General features: G+C 40.8%; 1 protein-coding gene across 4 annotated transcripts in view; it reads right to left on the reverse strand.

Annotated features, from left to right (window-relative positions):
- The window catches only part of PAPLN (papilin, proteoglycan like sulfated glycoprotein), a 116978-nt gene that overhangs the window by 89254 nt on the left and 7416 nt on the right, over positions 1–20308 (reverse strand). For 3 of the 4 annotated variants that reach the window (XM_040411610.1, XM_040411606.1, XM_040411607.1), the window contains 3 exons: positions 8852–9066; positions 7281–7342; positions 1448–1563 (listed from right to left, as the gene is read on the reverse strand). In XM_040411610.1, coding sequence (XP_040267544.1) covers positions 1448–1563; positions 7281–7337 — 173 coding nt within the window. In that variant the 5' untranslated portion in view covers positions 7338–7342; positions 8852–9066. The remainder of the gene's footprint in view (positions 1–1447; positions 1564–7280; positions 7343–8851; positions 9067–20308) is intronic. The other variant, XM_040411608.1, reaches the window with a different exon arrangement.

Here is a 20308-nt window from a genome sequence, read left to right on the forward strand (position 1 = left end):
CTGATTTAAAGGGAGTCTGTCATCAAAGTTTCACCTGTTTAACCCTTCCCATAGCTTTCTAGCAGCCTTACAGTTAATAAAAACGTTACCTTTATGAGCAATCCTGGACTTATAAAACCGGCAAAAAACAACTTAGTAGCATATGCAAATGAGGGCTCGCAAGTGCCCAGGGGCGGCGTTACCCTCGTAGGTGCCCAGCTAGCTCAGCCTTATCATCGCTTCCCCCCGCCCATTCTTTCCCTCTGCCCGCCCATCCTTTCCCTCTGCTCGCCCATCTACTTACTTCTTGTTTCGCCGAGATCCTGCGCCTGCGCACTCAGTCAGTCGGCCGGCGAATGCGCACTGTGATGCCCATTCCTTGTACGGCATCACAGTAATTAATGCGCACGCGCTGGGTTCGTGCCGTTAGCCGGCGCATGCGCATTAGAGGCCTGGCAGAGCATCACCAGGGATGAAACCCAGCGTCTAGTGATGTCTATGCGTTCCAGACTTCAGGCTATAATTGACTTCAAAGGATTTGCAACCAAGTATTAAAAAGTAAAAGTCTGATTTATGATTATTAGGCTACTTTCACACTAGCCTTCGGAGCGGATGCGTCTGATGTTTCATCAGACGGATCCGCTCCGATAATGCAGACGTTCGCATCCGTTCAGAACGGATCCGTCTGCATTATAACTTAGAAAATTTTCTAAGTGTGAAAGTTGTCTGAGCGGATCCGTTCAGACTTTACATTGAAAGTCAATGGGGAACGGATCCGCTTGAAGAATGAGCCATATGGTGTCATCTTCAAGCGGATCCGTCCCCATTGACTTACATTGTAAGTGTGGACGGATCCGCTCGCCTCCGCACGGCCAGGCGGACACCCGAACGCTGCAAGCAGCGTTCAGGTGTCCGCTCACTGAGCGGAGCGGAGGCTGAACGCTGGCAGGCGGATGCATTCTCAGTGGATCCGCCTCCACTGAGAATGCATTGGGGCCAGACGGATGTGTTCGGGGCCGCTCGTGAGCCCCTTCAAACGGTGCGCATGAGCGGACACCCGAACGCTAGTGTGAAAGTAGCCTTATTCTGTCCCATTACTTTTGGTCCCTTAACAAGTGGGAGGCACATATGCAAACTGTTGTAATTCCTGCACCGTTCACCTGATTTGGATGTAAATACCCTCAAATTAAAGCTGACAGTCTGCAGTTAAAGCACATCTTGTTTGTTTCATTTCAAATCTATTGTGGTGGTGTATAGAGCCAAAAATGTTAGAATTGTGTCGATGTCCCAATATATATGGACCTGACTGTATGTTTAAAAGCCAGTCATCTGTTTTTGTATGACCACATCTTATATACCATACCATAGGATCAGTTTCTGCTGCCTTTATGCATTTGCAGGCAAAGTACCACTAGTGTTAGACCTAGTCTGTATAAGTTAAGCAAAACAGTTGAAAATGGTAACTTACCTACGAGAGTAACATTGACGCTCTCTGAAACTTACTCCCCCACCACAGGAACGACTGCATTCTCCCCAGTTGCTCCAGTTGTCCCAAAAATCACTCTGTCTTCTGTCCCTTCTAACCTGTAAAATATTGCATTCAGGTGAGTTGTGTAACAAACATATGAATTTTACTGGTTTACAATATATTAAGCATACTGGTGTCAAATAAATACATAAAGCACTAGGACCTTTAATCAAAAGGAAATATCAATACAGAAAAGTTAATTTATTACATACCAGGGTGTACAGTTGTGGCCAAAAGTTTTGAGAATTACATAAATATTGGAAATTGGAAAAGTTGCTGCTTAAATTTTTATAATAGCAATTTGCATATACTCCAGAATGTTATGAAGAGTGATCAGATGAATTGCATAGTCCTTCTTTGCCATGAAAATGAACTTAATCCCAAAAAAAAACTTTCCACTGCATTTCATTGCTGTCATTAAAGGACCTGCTGAGATCATTTCAGTAATCGTCTTGTTAACTCAGGTGAGAATGTTGACGAGCACAAGGCTGGAGATCATTATGTCAGGCTTATTGGGTTAAAATGGCAGACTTGACATGTTAAAAAGAGGGTGATGCTTGAAATCATTGTTCTTCCATTGTTAACCATGGTGACCTGCAAAGAAACGCGTGCAGCCATCATTGCGTTGCATAAAAATGGCTTCACAGGCAAGGATATTGTGGCTACTAAGATTTGCACCTCAATCAACAATTTATAGAATCATCAAGAACTTCAAGGAAAGAGGTTCAATTCTTGTTAAGAAGGCTTCGGGGCGTCCAAGAAAGTCCAGCAAGCGCCAGGATAGTCTCCTAAAGAGGATTCAGCTGCGGGATCGGAGTGCCACCAGTGCAGAGCTTGCTCAGGAATGGCAGCAGGCAGGTGTGAGCGCAACTGCACGCACAGTGAGGCGAAGACTTTTGGAAGATGGCCTGGTGTCAAGAAAGCCAGCAAAGAAGCCACTTCTCTCCAAAAAAAACATCAGGGACAGATTGATCTTCTGCAGAAAGTATGGTGAATGGACTGCTGAGGACTGGGGCAAAGTCATATTCTCCGATGAAGCCTCTTTCCGATTGTTTGTGGCATCTGGAAAAAGGCTTGTCCGGAGAAGAAAAGGTGAGCGCTACCATCAGTCCTGTGTCATGCCAACAGTAAAGCATCCTGAGACCATTCATGTGTGGGGTTGCTTCTCATCCAAGGGCTCACTCACAATTTTGCCCAAAAACACAGCCATGAATAAAGAATGGTACCAAAACACCCTCCAACAGCAACTTCTTCCAACAATCCAACAACAGTTTGGTGAAGAACAATGCATTTTCCAGCACGATGGAGCACTGTGCCATAAGGCAAAAGTGATAACTAAGTGGCTCGGGGACCAAAACGTTGACATTTTGGGTCCATGGCCTGGAAACTCCCCAGATCTTAATCCCATTGAGAACTTGTGGTCAATCCTCAAGAGGCGGGTGGACAAAAAAAAACACACTAATTCTGACAAACTCCAAGAAGTGATTATGAAAGAATGGGTTGCTATCAGTCAGGAATTGGCCCTGAAGTTGATTGAGAGCATGCCCAGTCGAATTGCAGAGGTCCTGAAAAAGAAGGGCCAACACTGCAAATACTGACTATTTGCATAAATATCATGTAATTGTCAATAAAAGCCTTTGAAACGTATGAAGTGCGTGTAATTATATTTGACTACATCACAGAAACAACTGAAACAAAGATCTAAAAGCAGTTTAGCAGCAAACTTTGTGAAAACTAATATTTGTGTCATTCTCAAAACTTTTGGCCACGACTGTACACGGAGGGATTGACTGCAATGGGGATGATAGAGATGGGAGAACATGGCTCTGGTTGGCCCGATCCTCCTCCAAATAGTCAATGTCAATTATTGAAACTCGATGGGTCCCAATTCAACCAACCCATTGACTATGCACCCAACTACCATGACATCACAATATAATGTGGAAGGATCAGACATAGAATTAGGGGGGGTTCTTTAGTGCCCTTCATTGCTTTTTGAACAAGTGCTTTGCTGGCATGAAGAACATAGTAGAGATGCTGCCTTTCAAAGAGCACCAAGCAGACCATAAAACATCCTGGTTCATAGCACTGTTGCCAGCTGTCCACATGACTGTTATACTGGTATTAGCACTTTATAATAGTTATCCCCTCATCCTCCAGTCACTGACAGAAGCTGTGTTGTCCACTAACCTTGTTGATGGCTCTCTATGCTAACTTCCTATTACCATCGCTGAGGAGTGTGGTACTCCCCCTTGTGCAGTGATTCAGTTGTTCGCTGCTAAATAATGTTCTAATGTAGTATGGTTCATTGCTAAGAGAGTTATTCTATGTTAACTAAGCACTTTCAGTGGTACAAGTGATTAATGTGGTTGTATTATGCATTTTGTGATACAAATTGGCTGTATATCTGAAGGAAATATTTAAATGGCAGCTTTAGTTATAGTTGACGGGAGTGGGCTGGTCCTGCCTCCCTGGTTAGTGAGTCTTCTGGTGAACAGTCCCAAGTGAGAACGTGTGTAGTGGCTGCTGACAAGCAAGCCCACAATGATACAGAATTTATCCAGGGAACCACCATCTCTGAGTGATTTAAAGCTACCAGAAAAGCAACTGTGCTAAGAAAAAACCTAGAAGGGAGAGAAGCATTGAGTTTACTGTCAGTGGTTCATAACTTCGGGTGCCCACCATGCTGCTGAGATGGACTGGCCATCCATTCTAGGACGGCACCTCACAGCTGAGTACTGCAGATAGATTGAGAAATGACTTGTATGCCTTTGGTCAATTGGGAGGATTGCATTGAATATCTAGAGAGAAACTTAGAGACTTACAGGGGATTATTAAACTGCCTACCCCCTATGCACAGCCTTTTAGGAAACACCTGCAAAGTGATATACTTGAGAACTGTGTCTACTACTTATATTTGAACTGTGCCACCCATCATCTCCATGTAAAGAGACTTCGGTTTGCTATAGTCAAGCTGGCATGATCTTTGCCTCCACCATCTGCCAGCCCTGCACCTGCTCTCCTGCCTTGCACCCTGCTACCCATCCACCATCAAGGGCAGCCCATCCACCACTAGGCAGGAAGCCCCAAGATCCAGGGTTTGCTTTGAAGAGAAGAAGGGTTGTGCCTCCAGAGTCATTGCACGTATGGCCTAGGGGAGTACTGGAGCAGAAATTGCAACCATGAAGACTACCAACCACCCCGATAGCCATTGACACAACACTCATTCTCTCTAGCACCACCACCACACCTCCCCTGTGGGTCGGTATGCTGCATTTGCAAGAAGATCTTTTGAGGCCATGGCAGTTTATCTGTACGTCGGCCCTGCTCTAATGGTGTTCATTCAATAAAATGCAAGACACGTCGGTAATGTTATCGGTATTTGGTAACTGGTGGCACCAAATACAACCCACTTCTTCCAATCTAAGCTTCCCAAAATTATATTGCTGTTAAAGGCTGTGTACACCTTCAGAGGCAATTTTTGTTTATGATTACATTTTACTCCTTTTTGGCTAAAAATGATATTTTCAATTGGCCTTTTTTAAAATATTGAGCCATTCTGTCACAAAGGGTTAACCGTTTTTGTGTGACCGGTACTTTCACTTTGTGCGGTCATCTAATAAACCTTATCTCTAAACTACTAAGAGGTCATAAACACTTATTGAAGCCACATTCTTATCAGTAAGATAAGGATTGAGCTTTCATGAGTGTTTATAATGTCAGAGAGCAGAAAAAGGAGTTTGTCTGCTCCCCAGATAACGGAAAAGACAAAAAATCGATAGGCTTCTACTAGAGCATCTCAGCTATGTACACAAAAAAGGATTCCATATTTTTAATAAAGACCAATTGAAAAAAAGATTTTTAGCTCAAAATAAGTACAATGCAATAATATAAAAAATTGCCCTCAAAAGTGTACATAGCTTTTAAAGACAAAATAAACATATTATAAAAACAAATTGGTTTCCCAACATACCTTCTAGAAGTCATAGTGCACGCCAAACCCTGACACCCCCCCACAGATTAGTATTTACAAATTAAACACTTGTGAGAATGTATACATAGGGCCCGATTTATCATTCCTCTGACAGCTCACTCCACTTTCACATATGGCTAAAGTCAGTTTTAGGCAAGTCAGATTTATGATCGGCCCTTTAAGACTGTAATAAATGTGGTTTGACGGTAGCAGTTTATCCGTCAGTAAGCAGCTTTACAAAAGTCGCACATCTTAACGGAAAAGTCGCACGTTTTTATGAAAAAGTCGCATGTTCTATTTAAAAGTCTCATAAGATAAGCATGGTCCTCACTGGAGTGAAATTGGGACTTTTTTGCGACTTTTTTAAAAAGTCGCAATAGTAAATTTGTCTAGCCAATCATTTGCATAAGCCAAAACGCCCATTTACTCAAAACTGGAGTGCTTAGCGCTTGCCTTGAAAAAGTCGCAAAAAAGTCGCAAAATTTTGATTTGCGCATTTTTTTGCGACTATTTGACTCCACAAAAGTGACTTAGCCTAATGATATATCTGGCCCATAGTGTATTGCCCACAGGCTAAATGATCTCACACTTGGCATTCAATGTAAAGCAATTACTTGCGCTACTGAAATAAAATGAGATTACACCGTGGGATGTAAAAATGGAGGGGGGAGGGGGGCACTAGAAGCACTGACAAGATGTTTCCATTAGCAGGCATGTTCAATATTAGTAACAGAGCCAGCGACTAAGGTCTGTATCACACAGGTCGAGGGTCGGCCAGATCATCGCTTCATAGGAACACCTGTGTAAAAGCGCCACCAGTTACCCAATAAACAAGCAGACACTAGTTCATCAGGTAATCGCATTTTTTATGCGGGCACAAAAATCACTGTTTGCCGGCAGCAGATTGTGCAGTCTAATCGCACTCTGCTGCCGGCAAACAATGATTTTATATGGGGACGAGCAATAGCATTAGCGATCATTCCTCCCCATACTGCGGAGGAGATCACTGATGAGCAGGCGATTGCTGGGAAGAAACGCTTCGTTCCTGATCATCATCAGCCTCATTTTCCAGTGCAATACAGTCCTTGGGGGCGGGGGGTGACATAAAAACCCCTTTGGCTGTCAGCCCACTCTGCTTTTCCCACAATAGACACTTATCTTCTGGATATATCTGTCCAAAAAGAGGTCTGCCCTTCCCAGAGTCCTTGAGGAATATAAAACAGGCGAATTACCCAGTTATGACCCAAGTCACTATTCTGTTGCCTGTACATTAAATAAGCGTGGATTCTGACATCCATCTTAGCCAGTCCTACTGTCTACTGTTACTTGCATTTTCAAAAACACAGCATTTGCTTGCAGGACCACCTTCAAAACAGGACTGCAATAAAGAGAAATTGTCAAGCCACGTGTGCCCAACCCTACAGGTTTTATCCTACCTTTGAGAAGATCGAGAGGAAGGTACCAGAGGGTTCTGCAGGTGTAGCAGATGGGAAAATGAATAACAGAACAAGGGGAAAGGATGCCTATGATTGGGTTTGGTCTACTGGCGAACATTTTTCATTTTTGGGCATAAGCTTGGTTCTAAGTGCTGACAAAACTATGCTGAATGTATATTAAATAGTACTAAATACCAATTCAAATGGAAATGTTATTTTGATAGCCCCTATAATCTCTCACTGCTACATCATTTACTTTCAGCAAGGCATAAAAATAAAACTTGAAGATTTTTGGTTGATAAATCAGGGTAATTGACATTTCCAGTTTTTGGTAAGCGCACTCTTTCGTAATCAACACACTTACTGAGTAAGCAGAATCCAGCACCAACGTAAAGGTAAGAAGCAAAAATGGGGTCTTCATTGTACCTGTCAAATAAAGCAGATGTAGGTTTATGGTTAAATCATTCACACTAGTAAGGTTAGTTTCACATTTTCAGCACAGCTCTCCGGCAGGCTGTTCTGGCAGAGAACAGCCTGCTGATGTTCTCCGGATCCGGCACTGCCGAATGTTACCAGAATGCTTGCCTGCCCCATTGACTATAATGGGGTCCAGCGGAAAACCAGCTATTACCCTGCAAATATACTGGTATTTGACAGGACAAAAACCGCTGCACACTGCAGAAGAGATGTGCCGCAAATGGGAAAGAAGCCTAAGAGAGCGGTGGTAGAAACATAAATACATAGTGGTAGGCTTGAGTAAGAGATCTGATAAATGATGGAATTCTAGTAAAAATATTCCCATAGTGGACTCTGCTTCTTTGCCCAGACCGCACGGCATTATAATGAATTATAATGCTGTGTGTCTGTCAGACCTGAACTGTAGTGATTCGTACTGACTTCTATGTCTGACCTGAACTGTAATGATTTGTACTGACATAATGCCATCGGTACAAATCATTACAGTTGAGTTCGGGCAGACACACGCAGCATAAATCATTATAATGTTGTGTGGTCAAAGGACCTGAGTCCACTACAGGTTCCATAGGTAGCGTGTTTCACGCAGTGGGCATGCTCTTCTGATACTGGCCTAAGGCACCATCAAGAGGGAGCCCATTGTGCAGGTCAGTAAATGAGCCACAGTACTTGCACAATGACTTCTGATGAGCACAGAAATGTGTATAGATCAAGCCTCACCAAATCTGAAAGCAATATAAAATGCTATAAATTAAAACATTTTTTCCTGATAGGACTGTTACATATAATATGTTAAATTACAAACCAGCACCTGGATCTGAATACTTTTGTAATTGCATGTAATTAAAATTTTAGCATAGCCACTGAGTTATTCAATAAAGTGTAACTGTATAGCGCCGCCTGCTGTTTGATTTTTTTCCTATTTATTTGACCTGCTCACTGAGGACGTACATGCTCAGTTTCATCCGTCAACTGCCTCCTGAGCTGTGATAGGGAGAGCTGAGACACGCCCCCTGAGCTGTGATAGGGAGAGCATGGACACGCCCCCCTGAGCTGCAGCAGAAAAGACACGCCCCTTGAGCTGTCGGCTTGATATAAATCTAGCAGAGTAATGAATGTGGAGATCTCTGGATCCATGTGAGGTACAGGGCTGGTTCTAGCTTTGTTAGAAAGAGGTCGTCATCTACTAAATAATGTCCGATTTTCATTTTTTACATTAGTCATGGGATAATCCCTTTACACTTTTGAATAAGTAGTATAATAATTTCAAAATGAAGAGAAAACAAAAGCTATGGCCTGACAGTGCATGTGGATCTTAAGCAGACATGGCGGGTGCACCAGTTATGAATGATAGCAGTTATACGTAAAGGCTCACACATAAATTTGTAATTGATGAATGTAGTAAACAGCACCATTGTTCTCATACAGAAACCAGCCAACACGTTTGTGCAAGCTCCTTACCTGATCTTCCCAAACGCTTGCCTTTGGCCCTGTGTATGCGTCAACATGCAGAATGGCAGATCGTTTCATGCCAAGCTTTGATCAAAGACCCAGTTTTAGAGGTCTGCCAGGTTCAGAAACATTGCTTTTTGCCCTGTATCTGAATTATTGGGTCATACAGGAAGGCTCATCCAACAAATACAAGCCCCGGATGTTTGTAAACCGATGACTTCAGCCTAAGAATGGAAAAGGAGACGTGTTCTCAACATCCAGTTTATATTATCGATAGATCAAAAATTATATTAAAGTGACTGTGTGTAATCGAACACACAATGGTAGGATTCATTTTAACAGACACACTCAAAATAGGTATCATTTTAATGATCTATGCTATGGAGAAACGGATACTACAAGGCTCCCTTATTACAATCCACAGCAGTAGTTTACTGTTTAGAGCACATATAATTTAGGCAACATATGAAAGGATTATGTATTATCATTTAAAAGGGAACCTGTCACCAGTTTTATGGTGTCCTAACTAAGGGCAACATAAATAAGTGACTGATTCTCTTAGCAAAATGCTGGGTCACTTTCTTTAATTGACCCAGTCAATCTGCCAACATCTTGTATTGAAAAGCTCCAGCTGATAATGATGAGTCATGAATATTCATGAGCTTCTGACTCTCCCCGCCCACCTGCTGCTGAATGACAGTTTTTTTCCATATGAATCAGCAGCAGGTGGGCAGGGGAGTGGCTATATCTCTGAATTAAATATACGCTGGACTCAATGACATCACGCTGGAGTCAAATCAGCTCATTAGCATGCGGCATCTTTGTGTATATATTATGAGGTAACCATCTGTCACACCAGTAAGTGAATACATCTAAGGTACTTTTTAGTAGTTAATGATTGTATATAATTAGTTAGATTATAATCAAATATCCACATGACAGGTTCCCTTTAAGGCACGGATGCCTAACCTGCGGCCCTCCAGCTGTTGCAAAACTATGACTCCCAGCATGCCCTAATAGCTATAGGTTGCCCAGTCATGTTGGGAGTTGTAGTTTTGCAACAGCTAGAGGGCCAAAGGTTGAGCATCCCTGATTTAAGATGATCATTACGAGGAAAGCCCTGTTAATCGGTTGTTCTCAGCCAGACAGGGCTCTCCTCAGAAACGTCCTTTTAACTTGGATGCAGGCACTGTATACGGTGGGCATCATATATCTATACTAACAGTAAAGCTGTTAGACTTCACTGCTCAACACAACCAATCAGAGATAAGCATTCATTTTTACAGAGCCCTTTAAAGAATGAAATCTGAACTCTGAATGGTTGCTGTCAGCTACTGGACAGCTTTGATAAACTAGGCCTACTTGTCTCATAATGGTGGAAGTTTATGAGATTTATTTGGACACTACATGCACAGTTACCAACATTGTGGCTGGTAATTTAGGGGCATCTAAGTCCCGCGCCCCAGGCATGCCCCAAGCCAGCCAGGGACCACCTACTTATGAGCAGTGCATAATTTGCCCGTATTCTGACGAGTTTGCGGGGACTGGCTGTGAAGATAAAAGTACAGTCCCTACAAATTCAGGACTGTTGGCAACTATCGTATGTGTATGGTGTTTGTGTGTAACCTCAGTCATACAAAGTATTTTCTCAAAGACATTTTATAGTCCTTGGTCCCTTTTTTCCACTAAAGAGGTTTACCTTAAATAGTACACATATAAAAGCAACATAATACAACAAAAATCCTGGGAAAGGGTGAAGGTAAATACTTGAAAAGCCAATATTGTGACGAGGCAGGCTATTTGAGCAGTGATCTTATAATGAATGGCACTTCCATAAATCACCGTCCATTCCAATTCAGCTAGCAGAAAGAAACATGAGCTCCAAAAACCTCGACCTTTAAGTTGCAGACAAAGGAAAGGCAGCTAAATAACCGTAGACTGAAGCAGCCACAATAAACAGGCTTAATTGAGAAGAAGATAATGAAAAGCAGATCCTTGAATTTAATGCACGAAGCAATCTTTAGCCTTCCTTGGCTGCTTGTGACTAGAAGTGCTGATAGCATTTATCAATACAATCCCTCCACCCCTCACTACTATATTATATAGCAAATAACACATCTAAATGTCGACACATGTGGAGCTCAACACAATACACATACTTTTCAAATATTTGTTTGATTGTTTTTCTTTTTCTTTAATGGATCTGGTAATGGATCCATGAGTTTTCAATGGAGTGTCTCATTTATTTATTATATTCACTTACAGTTGCAAGAAAAAGTATGTGAACCCTTTGAAATTATATGGATTTCTGCACAAATTGGTCATAAAATGTGATCTGATCTTCATCCAAGTCACAACAATAGACAATCACAGTGTGCTTAAACTAATAACACACAAATAAATAATTTTACCATGTTTTTATTGAACATACCATGTAAATTTCAGGTGTAAAAAGTATGTGAACCCCTAGACTAATGACATCTCCAAGAACTAATTGGAGTGAGGTGTCAGCCAACTGGAGTCCTAACAATGAGATGAGATTGGAGGTGTTGGTTACAGCTGCTCTGCCCTATAAAAAACACCAGTTCTGGGTTTGCTTTTCACAAGAAGCATTGCCTGATGTGAATGATGCCTCGCACAAAAGAGCTCTCGGAAGACCTACGATTAAGAATTGTTGACTTGCATAAAGCTGGAAAGGGTTATAAAAGTATCTCCAAAAGCCTTGTGTTCATCAGTCCACGGTAAGACAAATTGTCTATAAATGGAGAAAGTTCAGCACTGCTACTACTCTCCCTAGGAGTGGCTGTCCTGTAAAGATGACTGCAAGAGCACAGCGCAGACTGCTCAATGAGGTGAAGAAGAATCCTAGAGTGTCAGCTAAAGACTTACAAAAGTCTCTTGCATATGCTAACATCCCTGTTAGCGAATCTACGATATGTAAAACACTAAACAAGAATGGATATTATGGGAGGATACCACAGAGGAAGCCACTGCTGTCCAAAAAAAACATTGCTGCACATTTACAGTTTGCACAAGAGCACCTGGATGTTCCACAGCAGTACTAGCAAAATATTCTGTGGACAGATGAAACCAAAGTTGAGTTGTTTGGAAGAAACACACAACACTATGTGTGGAGAAAAAGAGGCACAGCACACCAACATCAAAACCTCATCCCAACTGTGAAGTATGGTGGTGGGGGCATCATGGTTTGGGGCTGCTTTGCTGCGTCAGGGCCTGGACAGATTGCCATCATCGAAGGAAAAATGAATTCCCAAGTTTATCAAGACATTTTGCAGGATCAACAACAGAATGGCTTTAACAGAAGAAAATACGCCTTCTGGAGTGGCCCAGAGTCCTGACATCAACCCGATTGAGATGCTGTGGCATGACCTCAAGAAAGCGATTCACACCAGACATCCCAAGAATATTGCTGAACTGAAACAGTTCTGTAAAGAGGAATGGTCAAGAATTACTCCTGACCGTTGTGCACGTCTGATCTGCAACTACAAGAAACGTTTGGTTCAAGTTATTGCTGCCAAAGGAGGTTCAACCAGTTATTAAATCCAAGGGTTCACATACTTTTTCCACCTGCACTGTGAATGTTTACATGGTGTGTTCAATAAAAACATGGTAACATTTAATTCTGTGTGTGTTATTAGTTTAAGCAGACTGTGATTGTCTATTGTTGTGACTTAGATGAAGATCAGATCACATTTTATGACCAATTTGTGCAGAATTCCATATCATTACAAAGGGTTCACATACTTTTTCTTGCAACTGTATATAGCGCTACTATATTCCACAGCGCTGTACAGACATTAGCATCACACTACCCCCAATGGGGCTCACAATCTAAGTTCCCCATCAGTAAGTCTTTGGAGTTTGGAAGGAAACCGGAGTATCCGGAGGAAACCCACGCAAACAAACTCCATGCAGGACCCCAGCGCTGCAAGGTACCAGTGCTCGTTCATCGGGTAATTGGCAACACCTTTACACCAGCAGATAATCGTCAATGAGCGTTCATATGAACAGCCTATGTAAAGGACCTTTTAGGGTACAGGTACACATTCAAGTTTTGTGATGAAAGTTTTTGAAGCCAAACCAGAAATAGATTTTAAAAAGAGGAGTAGTAGTATCTGGCCTTAATACTTTCTCTTCTTTTATGATCCTCTCCTGATTTTGACTTCAAAACCTGCAACAAAAAAATTTGAATGTGTGGCCATACCCTTAGTTTCCTGACAGCAAATCAGCCTTAATACATCAGATATGGAAAGTAATGATGAGCTTTACTTAGAATCAAAAAATGTGCTATTTATGTGCCAAAAATCTAAATTTAAATATTCAAAGTGCCTGTAAAAATAAACTTACATGATAAAAACCAATGTCACATCTAATCCCTAACTATTTGTTTTCATTCTTGGACGGGACTACATGATGAACAATCACAATGGCAGGAAACATGCTGCCTTTTATGTCCGTAATTGTTGGATATGATGGATTATGGATACAACTCTCAGAAAATTATTCTTTGACGTTTTGTTTTTATCCTATTAAAATAATTGAGAAGCAAGACAATTCTTTACTCCGGGGGATTTACTATAAATGCAAGCAACATCAAAACTCAAGAAATAAAAAACACTTTGGTAGGAATGTCATGAAAATATCCATCGGGTTCCTTAGAATAAATTTAAAGAACTATAGCATGACAGTTCTATACTACTAATGACAAATAACCTGACCCAAGAGAGAGTCAAAAGAACCACCCTATGAATGCACATCCAACAATGAAAGAATATAAAAGTAAAGAAGTTTATTAGACGCAACAACAGACACGCATTAAAAAATTGTATACAATATAGAACAAAGTGCGGTATGCAATACAATATATGTAACCGACACACACAGGTCCACGGGGTTACCACAAATAAATGTGTGCGTTATCAACCAGCATATAAAAATTTTTTTTTTCTTCTATAAATACCATAAAGCAAATGTAAGGTAAGGTAAGGTGAGACCACTAGAAATGAGGATAAAGACAGACTAACATAAGGTCAAATATCAAGAGCCAAACCTACATAGCCAGTGGTAAATTTTAATCTAAATATTTAATTTTTATTTATAAATTTTTTTTATACCAAATTGACAAAAAAATTGAAAAATTTGCAATTTTCTAAATTTTTATTTCTCTGCTTTTAAAACAGATAGTGATACCTCCTAAAATTGTTATTACTTTACATTTCCCATATGTCTACTTCATGTTTAGAGCATTTTGTAAATGCCATTTTCTTTTTTTGGGACGTTAGAAGGCTTAGAAGTAAAAAAAAAAAAAACTTTTTAAGGACCAGTAAAGGTCTGAAGTCACTTTGTGAGGCTTACATAAGAGAAACCACCCATAAATGGGCTCCATTTTAGAAACTACACCCCTCAAGGTATTCAAAACTGATTTTACAAACTTTCTTAACCCGTTAGGTGTTCCACAAGAATTAAAGGAAAACGTAGATGAAATTTCAGAAACAAAGCAAGGGTTAACAGCAAAACTCAATATTTATTGCCTGATTCTGTAGTTTACAGAAACACCCCATATGTGGTTGTAAACTGCTGTATAGGCACACGGCAGGGCGCAGAAGGAAAGGAACGCCATATGGTTTTTGGAAGGAAGATTTCACTGGGATAATTTTAAGTTGCCATCTCACATTTGAAGACCCCCTGTTGCACCCCTACAGTAGAAACTTAAAAAAAAGACCTCATTTTGGAAACTACGGGATAAGGTGGCAGTTTTGTTGGTACTATTTTAGGGTACATATAATTTTTGGTTGCTCTATATTACACTTTTTTATGAGGCAAGGTAAAAATAGCTGTTTTGGCACAGTTTTTATTTTTTATAATGTTCATCTGACAGGTTAGATCATGTGGTATCTTTATCGAGCAGGTTGTTACGGACACAACAATACCAAATATGACAACTTTTTTGGTTGTTTGTTTCAGTTTTACATAATAAAGCATTTTTGAAAAAAAAAAGATTTTTTTTGTGTCTCCATAGTGCCTCCAGAGTATGTGGAGGAGTGATCGCTAATGCTATCGCTCTTCCCCCTACTGACTCATTGTTTGCCGGCAGTAGATTGTGTTTACACAGCAGAATCTGCTGTCGGCAAACAACGATTTTTCGGCGGTACATTTACACAGCCAGATAATAGTTAACGAGCGTTCCTATGAATGCTTGTTGGCGATTATCTTTAGGATTCTTGGCCCGTGTAAAGGGCCCTTTAGTTATGTAATGATTCAAGCTCATTAATGTCCTATCAGCCAAGGCAGCACAGTGGCTCAGTGGTTAGCACCGTTTCCTTGCAGCGCTGGGGTCCTGGATTCGAATTCGACCAGGGACAACATCTGCGTGGGTTTCCTCTGGGTTCTCCAGTTTCCTCCACCACTCCAAAGGCATAATGATAGGGACCTTAGATTGTGAGCCCCATTGGGGACAGAGTTATGTCGGTAAAGGGATGTGGAATATGTCTATAACTATATAAGTGCATAAAATAAGTAATAAAATAAATAAGGCTGGCTGGCATAGTCATTATCTGTAACATCCGTCTCATTTCTTCAAACATGTCTAACCATTCCCTAAAAGATGGGCCTGTCATGGTTTTTCTAGGCTTAGGCATAGACAGACTTTAGTCATCTCTTGAATCTCCAACCTCTGAACCCTGCTACATATCCAATACTATGCAAAATTGGTGAAACTTTTCAGCTCATAAGTGTATTATGTGAACAAATACTAAGAAAAAAAGGGAATAGCACCACCACTGCTACCATTTTGATGCTGGTTCTAATCCTGGATAACCCTACTAAGGTCATCAGACTACATGACTATAGCATACAGACAAGTGCATGACAACAACCAGAATCCAAAAGAACAAACTACCATAAGAGAAAACAGACATACAGAAGTATAGCAGAGTGCAGGGACGCTGTACAAGGGTCCCACACAACATGACAGTTGCATGAAAACCTAATACGTTAGTGTGCATGAGCCCTTAGAAACTAAGCATTTTTTTCCAGTTATTTATATAACACTTCAATAACTCCCATAGAATACACAACAATGGAAAATTTAGCACATAAAACTTGAAATACAACCCCAGTAAAACATGCTGTTTCATAGTTCTATTATGCTTTCCATTTAATTAAGTTTGCCATTCTCTTTTACGGGTCTTCTTTAGGTCTCTGGCAGTGCTCGAAGTTTCTGTTTGCGCATTATATCATATAAACATATACCTTTGCTGGAATGTAATCAAATTGTAATTGCATTAATTGCAGTGCCAGTAACTCCACAGTGATGTAATCTAGCTCCAAACAATGAGACGGCTTTAAAGACGCACTCCAGGATTTTTTTTTACTATGTCTATATAGTGCAGGATAGGCCATATTGAAGAATAAGATAGATTGTCTTGTCTCTTGTGTTTTATTTGATGTGCAATTTGAGGGTTGTCGGCCCTCTTGATTCCTTATTATCCTCAGATACGATTTTCCTACTGGACCCTACATTTCCCGTCATGCCTCGCTTTGCAGAGATAGAGGGTCGGAGTCTCACCACACTGCGCTGCTCTGTGTAAGGACAGCCATGGATCAGTGACACAGAGCTGCTGGTCACTTACACTGCAGGGTCTCCATGTTCTCCTATCTGATACAGCTTGAGTCTCTCTGCCCTGTCATCTCTTACATGGAGTCCAGTGTGAAGCTACATGTCATAGAACTACACTGGAGAATCTGCACACACAGATAGTACAGACAGGCAGTGTGAGTCAGGAGGTTTATATAACTGCAGAAAACCACTGTACCCGGACAATGCCGGGATTTGCCATTTACAGATACTAGGCTGCTCTGCTGCATAGCCGAGTATCAGAGGCCATGACGCGCGCTGCTCTCAGCGCGTGCCATGTTCTCCTCAGCATCACAGTGGAGAAGGAGAGAGTCTCTCCCTTCCCACTGTGCCGCTGCCACCAATAAGAAGAGAGAGGGGAGGGGGAGGGGAGGGACTGTGGCCACTGCGCCACCAATGAAGATAACTAACCTTTTAATACAAATAAAGGCAGCGGCGGGTGCCAGTGGCAAAATCACATACCCGGCACCTGACCTCTATGACAAGGCGCTGCGATCCGTGGCAATTAACCCCTCAGGTGCGACACCTGAGGGTTTAATTGCTGCGGATTGCAGCGCCTTGTCATAGAGGTCAGGTGCCGGTTATGTGATTCTTCTGCCGGCACCCGTAGCCTATATTTAAATAAATAGGTTAGTTATCTTCATTGGTGGTGCAGTGCGCCCCCTAACCCCAGTATTATAAAATGTAATCATTGTTGGCGCAGTGTGCCCCCAAACCCCCCTAGTATTAAAGTAATTGGTGGCAGTGGCGACAGGGTCCCCCCCCCCCCTCTTCATTGGTGGCAGTGGCAGCTTCCGATCGGAGCCCCAGCAGTGTAATTGCGGGGCTCCGATCGGTTACCATGGCAGCCAGGTTACCAAGGGGGCTAATAGTTATTAAATAAAAAGTGTAAAAAAAAAAAAAGTAAAAAAAAACCACACCAAAATATTACGCTTAAATCACCCCCCTTTCCCATATAAAACCTTTAAACAATAAACAAACATCCAAACTATTAAAATATGAACGCCATAACAGGAAAAAATAAAAACCGCGCAATTTGCAATTTTTTAGTCACTGTGTCCCCTCAAAAATAGGATAGGACTGTTCTATTATGGGACGGACATTCCATAAAATGCGGAATGCACATGGCTTTTTTGGTGTTTTATTTTTTTTTGCGTGGTATCGAATGGTATCGAGTATCGCAATACTTTTTTATAGTATCGAAATCGAATCAAAATTTTGGTATCTTGACAACCCTACGTACACAGAGTCAGTTAAAACAGAAACTTCAAACAGCGCCCCTTCAAACCAAATGACTGGGAAGGGTAGCAGGCAGGGGCAGACTAGGAACTTGAAGTGGTTCTGGAAAAAAATACTAAAAGTGACCCCATTTTGTAGTCGGGTCCAAATTGATGGAAGGCAGGGCCAACACAAATAGGCAGGACCAGCAATACCATATCGTGCCACCCCAACAGAGCCAAATACCACAATCCATCACAAAATACTGCCGCCAACAGCACAAAATACATCCCCAAAAACGTCCACTGGCTGGCTGTGAGGAAAATTTCAAAGTAAGCTCTATGGCCAATCCGTCCCTGATAGCAGGAGTTGGACCACTGATCTGTGAAGTCCTTTAATATCATGATAGCAGACAAATCATTTAATAGGAAAAAGTCAAGACTGTAGAATACAGTATGCAAATCCTGACTTGTTAATCCATTTCAGATGCAGCTTGTCTACTAGACAGTGACTAGAGCAGTGGTCACACATGAACGCCACAGCTCTATTTATACAGGAAACTTAGGGCCCCCTGTTCCCATGATCGGTGGAGGTCCCAGAAGTTGAACCAGTGTGACCAAAATATCTATTACCTATTTTATGGAGAGTTGGTAAATTTGGTTTATAGGAAACCCATAGATAATGATTGATTTGCAAAAAATTAAATAAATAAATAAAATGTCTGTGCCTTGCTAGAAAATGTTCAAAAGGAATTGTGGTTTTTGAATGGTCATAAAAGATGCCATATTTAGTACAGACATGTGTCACTTTTTTATGCACAAAAGTGTAAGTTCACACAAGATGTGCCAAATCTATCCCAAAGTCTATGATTGCCTAGTCTAAGACAGTATTGGTAAATGTGCATCACTGCATCTTGTCAACGTAACTTATTAGCAACTGTATTGTAAAAATCTATCCCAATTATGTGCTCATAAGTCTTTGTCTCACGTCTCCCACACATGGCACCCAGTAAAGTATTGTGTGGCTTATCACCTAAAAGTCATGAAGAATTGCATTGTGTGCATGCCTTTCATCAGCTATAGCTAACACATACAGGGGATATTTTGAAAATGCACATCATAAGGGTAAAATCACAAATGTTACACAATAGTATGTTTGGGTTTGTTTATGTCTTTGCATTTTTATGACATAAAAAAAAAAAGACAATGTACCACGCAAAGAGCAGTGGGGTGGGGGGCAAACATTCCGTTCACATTAGTGACTTAATAGAAAACATAAATGTCCTCGGAGTAAATCATTTAGCAGCCCTTCCCTTTAACTCATTACCATAGAGCACAAAACTTATTTTCTAATGGTATAATCATTGTTTTGTTCTGAAAACGACTTCCAAATGTAGTCACAAAATAAAGGATATTTGAGTTTCTGAAACATTAATTTACTTCTCTCTCCTACAAATGAGAATTTATCTTTCATACCTTCAGGAATAAAGCCTCTTGCTTCCAGCTATATTATGGCTCTGCTTTAGAGCATGTAGTCTTTACAGTTCATCTGTATACCTCATAAGGTCATACAAAGGTTTTGTCTCCCCCTCCCTTGCCAGAAGCAATGCATCTGATGAAGCCTATATGACCTGCCAGACTGCTCTATGCATATGGATCTGCCAAGGTCCAGAAGTTATATGTTCAGGGAGATTTGACCAATATGATCTAATTGAAAAATACTACATATTACAACTGTAATCCCTGCTGCTGTACTTCATAAGGAAACGGCCTCAGATATTTTCTGTGTGTAGACAAGAATATCGTAAACATAAAAAAATGTTGGCTGCTGACCAATTGTGTAGACAGACCAGATGGAAGAAACGAGTATCTTAAACCTTCTGATTCTGAACAGAATTTAATTGCATAATCAAATACAGTATAATGGTTCTGAAATATTTACAAAAGTCACATTTTCTCAATTTCTACATACATTTTACACAAACGGTTTTTGAGCCTCCATCTTACTCATAATAAATAACCCAACAAAAACAGAAGTTATTCTCTCATTAATTCAAATTATTAAAGCATGTTTACTTAAAAAAAGAGACTCCCATGGATATTTTTTATTTAATTTTTTTTTATTTAAAGCTTCCATTATCCTTCTTCCCCTTATGATACACTCTTGATGGCCTCCTTACAGGCCTGTTTCAGATTTTTAATTTTGATAAACATTTTCGGAACTAAAACATTGGCTTAGGTGGATCCCTATTATTTACAGTTGCAAGAAAAAGTATGTGAACCCTTTGGAATGATATGGATTTCTGCACAAATTGGTCATAAAATGTGATCTGATCTTCATCTAAGTCACAACAATAGACAATCACAGTCTGCTTAAACTAATAACACACAAAGAATTAAATGTTACCATGTTTTTATTGAACACACCATGTAAACATTCACAGTGCAGGTGGAAAAAGTATGTGAACCCTTGGATTTAATAACTGGTTGAACCTCCTTTGGCAGCAATAACTTCAACCAAACGTTTCCTGTAGTTGCAGATCAGACGTGCACAATGGTCAGGAGTAATTCTTGACCATTCCTCTTTACAGA

The sequence above is a fragment of the Bufo bufo genome, chromosome 11, assembly GCF_905171765.1.
Source record: "Bufo bufo chromosome 11, aBufBuf1.1, whole genome shotgun sequence".
Lineage (NCBI taxonomy): Eukaryota > Metazoa > Chordata > Amphibia > Anura > Bufonidae > Bufo > Bufo bufo.